Source organism: Pecten maximus, chromosome 12, assembly GCF_902652985.1.
Source record: "Pecten maximus chromosome 12, xPecMax1.1, whole genome shotgun sequence".
Taxonomy (NCBI): Eukaryota; Metazoa; Mollusca; class Bivalvia; order Pectinida; family Pectinidae; genus Pecten; species Pecten maximus.
The window spans coordinates 40,614,073-40,626,438 of record NC_047026.1 but is presented as its reverse complement, the minus strand read 5'-3'; the positions used below and the strand labels follow the sequence as shown (position 1 = coordinate 40,626,438).

The 12,366-nt window shown below is 42.9% G+C and overlaps 1 protein-coding gene across 2 annotated transcripts in view; it reads right to left on the bottom strand.

Annotated features, from left to right (window-relative positions):
• The window catches only part of LOC117339213 (SH3 domain-binding protein 2-like), a 59,964-nt gene that overhangs the window by 29,441 nt on the left and 18,157 nt on the right, over window positions 1–12,366 (bottom strand). The window contains exons 1-2 of one of the 2 annotated variants that reach the window (XM_033900686.1): window positions 11,475–11,491; window positions 6,640–6,740 (exon numbers count right to left, since the gene is read on the bottom strand). In XM_033900686.1, coding sequence (XP_033756577.1) covers window positions 6,640–6,688 — 49 coding nt within the window. In that variant the 5' untranslated portion in view covers window positions 6,689–6,740; window positions 11,475–11,491. Of the gene's footprint in view, window positions 1–6,639; window positions 6,741–11,474; window positions 11,492–12,366 lie in introns of those variants that run through there. The other variant, XM_033900685.1, reaches the window with a different exon arrangement.

The window sequence follows — 12,366 nt, the reverse complement described above, 5'->3', positions numbered from 1 at the left end:
CCGTGTAGTAGAAGTGACCCAATCACAGATGTCCGGATATGATTCCGTGTAGTAGAAGTGACCCAATCACAGATGTCCGGATATAATTCCGTGTAGTAGAAGTGACCCAATCACAGATGTCCGGATATGATTCCGTGTAGTAGAAGTGACTCAATCACAGATGTCCGGATATAATTCCGTGTAGTAGAAGTGACCCAATCACAGATGTCCGGATATGATTCCGTGTAGTAGAAGTGACCCAATCACAGATATCCGGATATGATTCCGTGTAGTAGAAGTGACCCAATCACAGATGTCCGGATATAATTCCGTGTAGTAGAAGTGACTCAATCACAGATGTCCGGATATGATTCCGTGAAGTAGAAGTGACCCAATCACAGATGTCCGGATATAATTCCGTGTAGTAGAAGTGACTCAATCACAGATATCCGGATATGATTCCGTGTAGTAGAAGTGACCCAATCACAGATATCCGGATATGATTCCATGTAGTAGAAGTGACCCAATCACAGATATCCGGATATAATTCCGTGTAGTAGAAGTGACTCAATCACAGATATCCGGATATGATTCCGTGTAGTAGAAGTCACTCAATCACAGATATCCGGATATGATTCCGTGTAGTAGAAGTGTCCCAATCACAGATGTCCGGATATAATTCAGTGTAGTAGAAGTGACCCAATCACAGATGTCCGGATATGATTCCGTGTAGTAGAAGTGACCCAATCACAGATGTCCGGATATGATTCCGTGAAGTAGAAGTGACCCAATCACAGATGTCCTGATATAATTCCGTGTAATAGAAGTGACCCAATCACAGATGTCCGGATATGATTCCGTGTAGTAGAAGTGACCCAATCACAGATGTCCGGATATGATTCCGTGTAGTAGAAGTGACCCAATCACAGATGTCCGGATATAATTCCGTGTAGTAGAAGTGACCCAATCACAGATGTCCGGATATGATTCCGTGTAGTAGAAGTGACCCAATCACAGATGTCCGGATATAATTCCGTGTAGTAGAAGTGACCCAATCACAGATGTCCGGATATGATTCCGTGTAGTAGAAGTCACCCAATCACAGATGTCCGGATATAATTCCGTGTAGTAGAAGTGACCCAATCACAGATGTCCGGATATGATTCCGTGTAGTAGAAGTCACCCAATCACAGATGACCGGATATAATTCCGTGTAGTAGAAGTGACCCAATCACAGATGTCCGGATATGATTCCGTGTAGTAGAAGTGACCCAATCACAGATGTCCGGATATAATTCCGTGTAGTAGAAGTGACCCAATCACAGATGTCCGGATATGATTCCGTGTAGTAGAAGTCACCCAATCACAGATGTCCGGATATAATTCCGTGTAGTAGAAGTGACCCAATCACAGATGTCCGGATATGATTCCGTGTAGTAGAAGTCACCCAATCACAGATGACCGGATATAATTCCGTGTAGTAGAAGTGACCCAATCACAGATGTCCCGATATGATTCCGTGTGTAGAAGTGACCCAATCACAGATGTCCCGATATGATTCCGTGTAGTAGAAGTGACCCAATCACAGATATCCGGATATGATTCCGTGTAGTAGAAGTGACTCAATCACAGATGTCCGGATATGATTCCGTGTAGTAGAAGTGACCCAATCACAGATGTCCGGATATGATTCCGTGTAGTAGAAGTGACCCAATCACAGATGTCCGGATATGATTCTGTGTAGTAGAAGTGACCCAATCACAGATATCCGGATATAATTCCGTGTAGTAGAAGTGACCCAATCACAGATGTCCGGATATGATTTCGTGTAGTAGAAGTGACCCAATCACAGATGTCCGGATATGATTCTGTGTAGTAGAAGTGACCCAATCACAGATGTCCGGATATAATTCCGTGTAGTAGAAGTGACCCAATCACAGATGTCCGGATATGATTCCGTGTAGTAGAAGTGACCCAATCACAGATGTCCGGATGTAATTCCGTGTAGTAGAAGTGACCCAATCACAGATGTCCGGATATGATTCTGTGTAGTAGAAGTGACCCAATCACAGATGTCCGGATATAATTCCGTGTAGTAGAAGTGACCCAATCACAGATGTCCGGATATAATTCCGTGTAGTAAGTAGAAGTGACCCAATCACAGATGTCCCGATATGATTCCGTGTAGTAGAAGTGACCCAATCACAGATGTCCGGATATAATTCCGTGTAGTAGAAGTGACCCAATCACAGATGTCCGGATATGATTCCGTGTAGTAGAAGTGACCCAATCACAGATGTCCGGATATGATTCCGTGTAGTAGAAGTGACCCAATCACAGATGTCCGGATATAATTCCGTGTAGTAGAAGTGACCCAATCACAGATGTCCGGATATGATTCCGTGTAGTAGAAGTGACCCAGTCACAGATATCCGGATATAATTCCGTGTAGTAGAAGTGACCCAATCACAGATATCCGGATATAATTCCGTGTAGTAGAGGTGACCCAATCACAGATGTCGGGATATGATTCCGTGTAGTAGAAGTGACCCAATCACAGATATCCGGATATAATTCCGTGTAGTAGAAGTGACCCAATCACAGATGTCCGGATATGATTCCGTGTAGTAGAAGTGACCCAATCACAGATGTCCGGATATGATTCCGTGTAGTAGAAGTGACCCAATCACAGATGTCCGGATATAATTCCGTGTAGTAGAAGTGACCCAATCACAGATGTCCGGATATGATTCCGTGTAGTAGAAGTGACCCAATCACAGATGTCCGGATATGATTCCGTGTAGTAGAAGTGACCCAATCACAGATGTCCGGATATGATTCCGTGTAGTAGAAGTGACTCAATCACAGATGTCCGGATATGAATCCGTGTAGTAGAAGTGACCCAATCACAGATGTCCGGATATGATTCCGTGTAGTAGAAGTGACCCAATCACAGATGTCCGGATATGATTCCGTGTAGTAGAAGTGACCCAATCACAGATGTCCGGATATAATTCCGTGTAGTAGAAGTCACTCAATCACAGATGTCCGGATATAATTCCGTGTAGTAGAAGTGACCCAATCACAGATGTCCGGATATGATTCCGTGTAGTAGAAGTGACCCAATCACAGATGTCCGGATATGATTCCGTGTAGTAAGTAAAAGTGACCCAATCACAGATGTCCGGATATGAATCCGTGTAGTAGAAGTGACCCAATCACAGATGTCCGGATATGATTCCGTGTAGTAGAAGTGACCCAATCACAGATGTCCGGATATAATTCCGTGTAGTAAGTAGAAGTGACCCAATCACAGATGTCCGGATATAATTCCGTGTAGTAAGTAGAAGTGACCCAATCACAGATGTCCGGATATGATTCCGTGTAGTAGAAGTGACCCAATCACAGATGTCCGGATATAATTCCGTGTAGTAGAAGTGACCCAATCACAGATGTCCGGATATGATTCCGTGTAGTAGAAGTGACCCAATCACAGATGTCCGGATATAATTCCGTGTAGTAGAAGTGACCCAATCACAGATGTCCTGATATGATTCCGTGTAGTAGAAGTGACCCAATCACAGATGTCCGGATATGATTCCGTGTAGTAGAAGTGACCCAATCACAGATGTCCGGATATGATTCCGTGTAGTAGAAGTGACCCAACCACATATGTCCTGATATGATTCCGTGTAGTAGAAGTGACCCAATCACAGATGTCCGGATATGATTCCGTGTAGTAGAAGTGACTCAATCACAGATGTCCGGATATGATTCCGTGTAGTAGAAGTGACCCAATCACAGATGTCCGGATATGATTCCGTGTAGTAGAAGTGACCCAATCACAGATGTCCGGATATAATTCCGTGTAGTAGAAGTGACCCAATCACAGATGTCCCGATATGATTCCGTGTAGTAGAAGTGACCCAATCACAGATGTCCGGATATGATTCCGTGTAGTAGAAGTGACCCAATCACAGATATCCGGATATAATTCCGTGTAGTAGAAGTGACCCAATCACAGATGTCCGGATATGATTCCGTGTAGTAGAAGTGACCCAATCACAGATATCCGGATATGATTCCGTGTAGTAGAAGTCACCCAATCACAGTTGTCCGGATATGATTCCGTGTAGTAGAAGTGACCCAATCACAGATGTCCGGATATAATTCCGTGTAGTAGAAGTCACCCAATCACAGTTGTCCGGATATGATTCCGTGTAGTAGAAGTGACCCAATCACAGATGTCCGGATATGATTCCGTGTAGTAGAAGTGACCCAATCACAGATGTCCGGATATGATTCCGTGAAGTAGAAGTGACCCAATCACAGATGTCCGGATATGATTCCGTGAAGTAGAAGTGACCCAATCACAGATGTCCGGATATAATTCCGTGTAGTAGAAGTGACCCAATCACAGATGTCCGGATATGATTCCGTGTAGTAGAAGTGACCCAATCACAGATGTCCGGATATAATTCCGTGTAGTAGAAGTGACCCAATCACAGATGTCCGGATATGATTCCGTGTAGTAGAAGTGACCCAATCACAGATGTCCGGATATGATTCCGTGTAGTAGAAGTGTCCCAATCACAGATGTCCGGATATGATTCCGTGTAGTAGAAGTGACCCAATCACAGATGTCCGGATATGATTCCATGTAGTAGAAGTGACCCAATCACAGATGTCCGGATATGATTCCGTGAAGTAGAAGTGACCCAATCACAGATGTCCGGATATGATTCCGTGTAGTAGAAGTGACCCAATCACAGATGTCCGGATATGATTCCGTGAAGTAGAAGTGACCCAATCACAGATGTCCGGATATGATTCCGTGTAGTAGAAGTGACCCAATCACAGATGTCTGGATATGATTCCGTGTAGTAGAAGTGACCGAATCACAGATGTCCGGATATGATTCCGTGTAGTAGAAGTGACCCAATCACAGATGTCTGGATATGATTCCGTGTAGTAGAAGTGACTCAATCACAGATGTCCGGATATAATTCCGTGTAGTAGAAGTGACCCAATCACAGATGTCCGGATATAATTCCGTGTAGTAGAAGTGACCCAATCACAGATGTCCGGATATAATTCCGTGTAGTAGACGTGACTCAATCACAGATGTCCGGATATAATTCCGTGTAGTAGAAGTGACTCAATCACAGATGTCCGGATATAATTCCGTGTAGTAGAAGTGACCCAATCACAGATGTCCGGATATGATTCCGTGTAGTAGAAGTGACCCAATCACAGATGTCCGGATATAATTCCGTGTAGTAGAAGTGACCCAATCACAGATGTCCGGATATGATTCCGTGTAGTAGAAGTGACCCAATCACAGATGTCCGGATATGATTCCGTGTAGTAGAAGTGACCCAATCACAGATGTCCGGATATAATTCCGTGTAGTAGATGTGACCCAATCACAGATGTCCGGATATGATTCCGTGTAGTAGAAGTCACCCAATCACAGATGTCCGGATATAATTCCGTGTAGTAGAAGTCACCCAATCACAGATGTCCGGATATAATTCCGTGTAGTAGAAGTGACCCAATCACAGATGACCGGATATGATTCCGTGTGGTAGAAGTGACTGAATCAGAGATGACCGGATATGATTCCGTGTAGTAGAAGTGACCCAATCACAGATGACCGGATATGATTCCGTGTAGTAGATGTTATGATAAGATTCAGTTTTTACATTAATGAGCAGTACCTTGCCGTTGACATTATCAGCATTCTGTTATACTGTTGAACGATTAATACTCGTGTAAACCTGGTTTATCAGTTTTTTCATTGACTTTTACACCATGGTAGTATTGACCTAAACCTGTAGTTGGCTAAGTTTCCTTTAACGATTCCTATATTTGTATGGTAAACAATTCAGATCAAACTTCTGTGCAGCAACAGTTACATGTACATTATAATGGACTATATGAATATTTCTCTTCCGTTCTCTCTCGATCAGTTAGCATTACTTCTCTAATTGTTATTCTTACTATAAATGAGCATATGTATTTTAATATGTACCCAATCACAGATGTCCCGATCCCAACTGCCTGCTTTAAATAAATACTGAAGTCAAGACTCTCTAAGGTCTGAAAGATCTCAAGAATTGAGAGTTTTTAGAACATGCATTCATCACTTTATGACTAGAAGAGATTTAGATGAATTCCGTTTATTTCCCCTATTGGGCCCCGCCCATTTTGCCCCTCGAAGGTCAGAGTCACCATTTATGCAAAATCTGTTCCCCTTCCCCAAGGATGTTTCTGGCCAAATTGGGTTCAAATCCATTCATAACTTTATGACTAGTAGCGATTTAAAGGAATTACCTCTATTTCCCCTATTGGGCCCCGCTACTTTGTCCCCTTGGGGGTCAGAGTCACCATTTATGCAAAATCTGATCCCACCCGCCAAGGATGTTTCTGACCAAATTTGGTAAAAATCAAATGAGAGCTTTTTGACTAGTAGCGATTTAAAGCAAATGTTGACGGACGGACGGACGACGGACGACGGACGCTGCGCCATGACATAAGCTCACCGGACCTTCGGTCCAGGTGAGCTAAATATATACTACATTATACTGTCTGTACGTGTGTTAATATGATATACAATATATATATATATTTACTACATAATAATGTGTGTATATTTACCTATGTTCTGTAAAGGCTGTGGAATATCTCTGTCATACAAGGACGCCATGACGTCACCATCACACGGACATGTTAGGTAGAGACAACACTAAACGACAAATCTGCAAAGAGAGGTGCGATCGTGTATGTTTGTAGTATTAATTCTTCGTAAGATATTACTATGGGAGGAAATATAAAATGATTTCTCAACATAAACCGACAAGTGGATAAAGACAAGTTTATACCAAGGAGAACAACAAGATATGACGAAATACAAAAGATTAAAAACGTACAGAATGCCAAGTTTGATTTTACAGTCCTGTTTTAGAGGTTTGATGGGGCGCCTCTGGTTCTGTCTGTCAAACTGCCTATAGGTACACATCAAGATTGGTGTTTTGTGTGATTCATAAAGAAGAGTAACATGGAGATTTTTATTTATATCTTTATTTCATATAATTTTCAAATTTTGTTTCACATAGCCAAATCAACCTTCATATTAGAACTCCTGTTATGCTGTTATACACACTATGATAATCAGCCTCTTGATGTTGGTCATCAAGTACAGCTAGAAAAATAAAACTTCCTCAAACACAGCAGGACGCATTTAACTGTCCTATGAAGAGTTTTTGTCCTTAAGGACAGTCTTCACTAGTGCTGTGTCCGCTGCGAGATGTATGTTTTTGGGTATATGTGTTTTTGGAGGCTGCGTTATGTCCGTGTTTGTCTCCTCGTGATCGCGCGAATCTGATGTCGACTTTATAGTGCCACCGCACTGAAGCATACTGCCGAAGACACCCAGCAGGACACCCCACCCGGTCACATTATACTGACAACGGGTGAACCAGTCACCGCACCCCTAAAATGCTGAGCGTTAAACAGGAGCAGAAACTACCATTTTACCTTGGTATGCTTCGACCAGGTGACAGAACCCAAAGCCTTCCTCACAGGGGTGAACGCTCAACTAACGTCAAAAAGGAGGTGGTGTCAAGGGGGACATGAGAAAACAGAGAGTAGTTCAGATAGAAGAGTAAAGATAAGATTAAAAATTTAGTCGCCTCTTACGATCATGCAATGGGGCTGGAGGTACAAAGTTTACGCCCTACCTGAAGGGCAGCAGGTACAAAGTTTACGCCCTACCTGGAGGGCAGCAGGAACAAAGTTTACGCCCTACCTGGAGGGCAGCAGATACAAAGTTTACGCCCTACCTGGAGGGCAGCAGATACAAAGTTTACGCCCTACCTGGAGGGCAGCAGGAACAAAGTTTACGCCCTACCTGGAGGGCAGCAGGTACAAAGTTTACGCCCTACCTGGAGGGCAGCAGGAACAAAGTTTACGCCCTACCTGGAGGGCAGCAGATACAAAGTTTACGCCCTACATGGAGGGCAGCAGCAACAAAGTTTACGCCCTACCTGGAGGGCAGCAGGAACAAAGTTTACGCCCTACCTGGAGGGCAGCAGATACAAAGTTTACGCCCTACCTGGAGGACAGCAGGTACAAAGTTTACGCCCTACCTGGAGGACAGCAGATACAAAGTTTACGCCCTACCTGGACGGCAGCAGGAACAAAGTTTACGCCCTACCTGGAGGGCAGCGGGAACAAAGTTTACGCCCTACCTGGAGGGCAGCAGGTACAAAGTTTACGCCCTACCTGGAGGGCAGCAGGAACAAAGTTTACGCCCTACCTGGAGGGCAGCAGATACAAAGTTTACGCCCTACCTGGAGGGCAGCAGCAACAAAGTTTACGCCCTACCTGGAGGGCAGCAGGAACAAAGTTTACGCCCTACCTGGAGGGCAGCAGATACAAAGTTTACGCCCTACCTGGAGGACAGCAGGTACAAAGTTTACGCCCTACCTGGAGGACAGCAGATACAAAGTTTACGCCCTACCTGGACGGCAGCAGGAACAAAGTTTACGCCCTACCTGGAGGGCAGCGGGAACAAAGTTTACGCCCTACCTGGAGGGCAGCAGATACAAAGTTTACGCCCTACCTGGAGGGCAGCAGATACAAAGTTTACGCCCTACCTGGAGGACAGCAGGAACAAAGTTTACGCCCTACCTGGAGGGCAGCAGGAACAAAGTTTATGCCCTACCTGGAGGGCAGCAGATACAAAGTTTACGCCCTACCTGGAGGGCAGCAGGAACAAAGTTTACGCCCTACCTGGAGGGCAGCAGGAACAAAGTTTACGCCCTACCTGGAGGGCAGCAGGTACAAAGTTTACGCCACACCTGGAGGGCAGCAGGTACAAAGTTTACGCCCTACCTGGAGGACAGCAGGAACAAAGTTTACGCCCTACCTGGAGGGCAGCAGGAACAAAGTTTATGCCCTACCTGGAGGGCAGCAGATACAAAGTTTACGCCCTACCTGGAGGGCAGCAGGAACAAAGTTTACGCCCTACCTGGAGGGCAGCAGGAACAAAGTTTACGCCCTACCTGGAGGGCAGCAGGTACAAAGTTTACGCCACACCTGGAGGGCAGCAGGTACAAAGTTTACGCCCTACCTGGAGGGCAGCAGGTACAAAGTTTACGCCCTACATGGAGGACAGCAGATAAAAAGTTTACGCTCTACCTGGAGGGCAGCAGATACAAAGTTTACGCCCTACCTGGAGGGCAGCAGGTACAAAGCTTACTCCCCACCTGGAGGGCAGCAGATACAAAGTTTACGCCCTACCTGGAGGGCAGCAGGTACAAAGTTTACGCCCCACCTGGAGGACAGCAGATACAAAGTTTACGCCCTACCTGGAGGGCAGCAGGTACAAAGCTTACGCCCCACCTGGAGGGCAGCAGATACAAAGTTTACGCCCTACCTGGAGGGCAGCAGATACAAAGTTTACGCCCCACCTGGAGGACAGCAGGTACAAAGTTTACGCCCTACCTGGAGGGCAGCAGGTACAAAGCTTACGCCTCACCTGGAGGGCAGCAGATACAAAGTTTACGCCCTACCTGGAGAGCAGCAGATACAAAGTTTACGCCCTACCTGGAGGGCAGCAGGTACAAAGCTTACGCCCTACCTGGAGAGCAGCAGGTACAAAGCTTACGCCCTATCTACAGAGCATCTGATTCTATAACAGTCAATTTCATAACTTGCAGCAAAAGGTTAACCTCGAGCTTGGGACGTCTCCGTGACTCCGGGGTTTTTACATAGGTCTGGTTATTATTCGAAGGGATGAGCTTACACTAAAGCGGAAGAGATTTATATTAAGCTCTGCTGACATAAAGTGTTTTTTTATTACAAGCGTGCATATACTCCAGTCGATTAACACATGTGGGACATGTAAGTTCTTCAATAAATAAGTATATAAGCGTGGTTAGTTTCTGTGTATGTGTATATAGCGCCCTCGTCTGTAAGGTACAAGGCACTACTTTACCTTGCGTTGGTTTTCACACTATTAGCCAACAACATTGTAATCGAAAGGCATGTTGGTGATTGCCTTTTTACCTAAGACTGATTCGATGAAGAATTCTTAAAACAAGGTCATTGATATATTGTAGAAGTAGAGGAAATGTCACGGTTAAACGTTGTTAGATATGTGTTCGACGAACAATGAATTAACCATTGTTTACATTATATACCCACACTGTTACACAACAGAATAACACTGGCTATTGATACCTAGAAGTTCCGGGTCGTTTCTGATTAGGTAGTATAGAAGAATCTTTGTGTTGTTCCAACACCCAATACCACTGTCTATTTCTGTCTAACATGTCTTCTTTATCTCCTCCCTCGTGTATCAGTATATGTACATGTAATGCACGTGCCTTCTGGGACATTATACGCATGGTTGGTGTATTGTAATAATGAGAGGGTGTTTTGGGCATCAGACAAGTGGTAAAATTTGGACTAAAGTACTGACATCGATTAGACAAAGTTCAAAAGTCGAAGCAATCTCAGATTTCTCAAGATCGTATCAACATTTTATCATCAATGTATGTTGGTTTACTACTTAACTGTGCCGCAAATATATGAATACCTATAAGCTAACATGGAACATTCTCAGAATTTTAGTTTTAAAATTAAAATCATTTGGCTGGTTATGTAATATTGAAGAATCTTTATCTTGTACCCATTGCGTAGTCTGTACCCACGTCTGTCTTTGTTCAGCTATTTCTGATTTATCTACCCACCATCCGTCGACATATGACCTAACGGGGATATTAATATAAAACAATACATGTTACATATGACCTAACGGGGATATTAATATAAAACAATACATGTTACATATGACCTAACGGGGATATTTATATAAAACAATACATGTTACATATGACCTAACGGGGATATTAATATAAAACAATACATGTTATATATGACCTAACGGGGATATTAATATAAAACAATACATGTTATATATGACCTAACGGGGATATTAATATAAAACAATACATGTTATATATGACCTAACGGGGATATTTACACTAAAACAATACATGTTATATATGACCTAACGGAGATATTTACACTAAAACAATACATGTTACATATGACCTGACGGGGATATTTTAACACTAAGACAATAGTGTTATATATTTTTTGTTGAGTCTGTACCAGAGAGTCATTTCCTTCCTCATTGATAAACCATTTATCAATGAACGTAGACCTTTAAAAGGAAGACTTCGCCCCGGGCGTTCACACTGCACTGTCAGTTTGACAATACAACAACAAAACATTCCACAGATTCAATTCGTTCATAAATACTTATATCAGTTTCAGTCACGTGGAGTTTCATTGATATTTTAATGAAACGAAAAATGCTAGTATTCGCTAGTTTCTCTCATCTCAAATTTAGAAAGACAAAAAATAAGCATGTCTTCTCAAAATTCTTGTTACACAATAACAAAGCATCATCAGTAACTTACATGGATGTGAAACTGAAGGGTCAGTCAAGTATCCTATTTCCTTCCGTCCGGTAAAAGTCAGTGTTTAAACTTCGGTTAAAGATGTTGAACAGTTTGTGACCATTGGAATAGCGACAGGCAACTGAAATATGTTCCCGGCAGACTTAAATGGTATAAAAAAATTGAAGCAATTTTTAGTATGATGGCCGGTGCTTCTTTAAATCTCAACCAAATCTAGATTACATCTTATTTCAATGAAGTAAACTTGGGTATTCCGCTTTTATCGTGCCAGAAGGGGATTCCAGAATAAATAGGGAGATGTTTCACATTTGGGGTCTTATTTGTTATACCAAATGATCTAAATGCAGAATTACAACTTACAACTTAACTGTATGATGAGCATGATGGTTTCAATTCCTCAATTGTTAAAGAGGCTTACTCGCAGACGGACCGGTAAACGGCACATCTCCGATCACTAAATAAACTTCAGTACACGTTTCTATGTGACAAAATTAGAGGCTTTCCGACTTTATTTCTTGAAAACAATTACAGAATATGTATTTAAAAGACGTGTTAAAACTCAACCTGAGAGGGAAATGTATGGAATATAACGGCAAATCTTCTTTGTAAATCGCCGCTGCCTTTGAAGTTATCACTGTGCGGCACTGTGCACGTGCTTGTTTCTTTGATGTGTCAATCAAATTAGACTCCACTTTATAGCGGGGACTTATTGCGGGTTGCGATTAAATAAATAATATTAAAAAATGAGGTTTTAATATCACTTTTAAGCGTTTTATAAGGAAAATAAAATGAAAAACTCAACAATTCCAACAATCTTTCATGTATAAAAAATCTTTTTCTATTAGCCAATTTTTCTGATCTCTCTGCGGGCAAGCCTCTTTAATATTTTCCA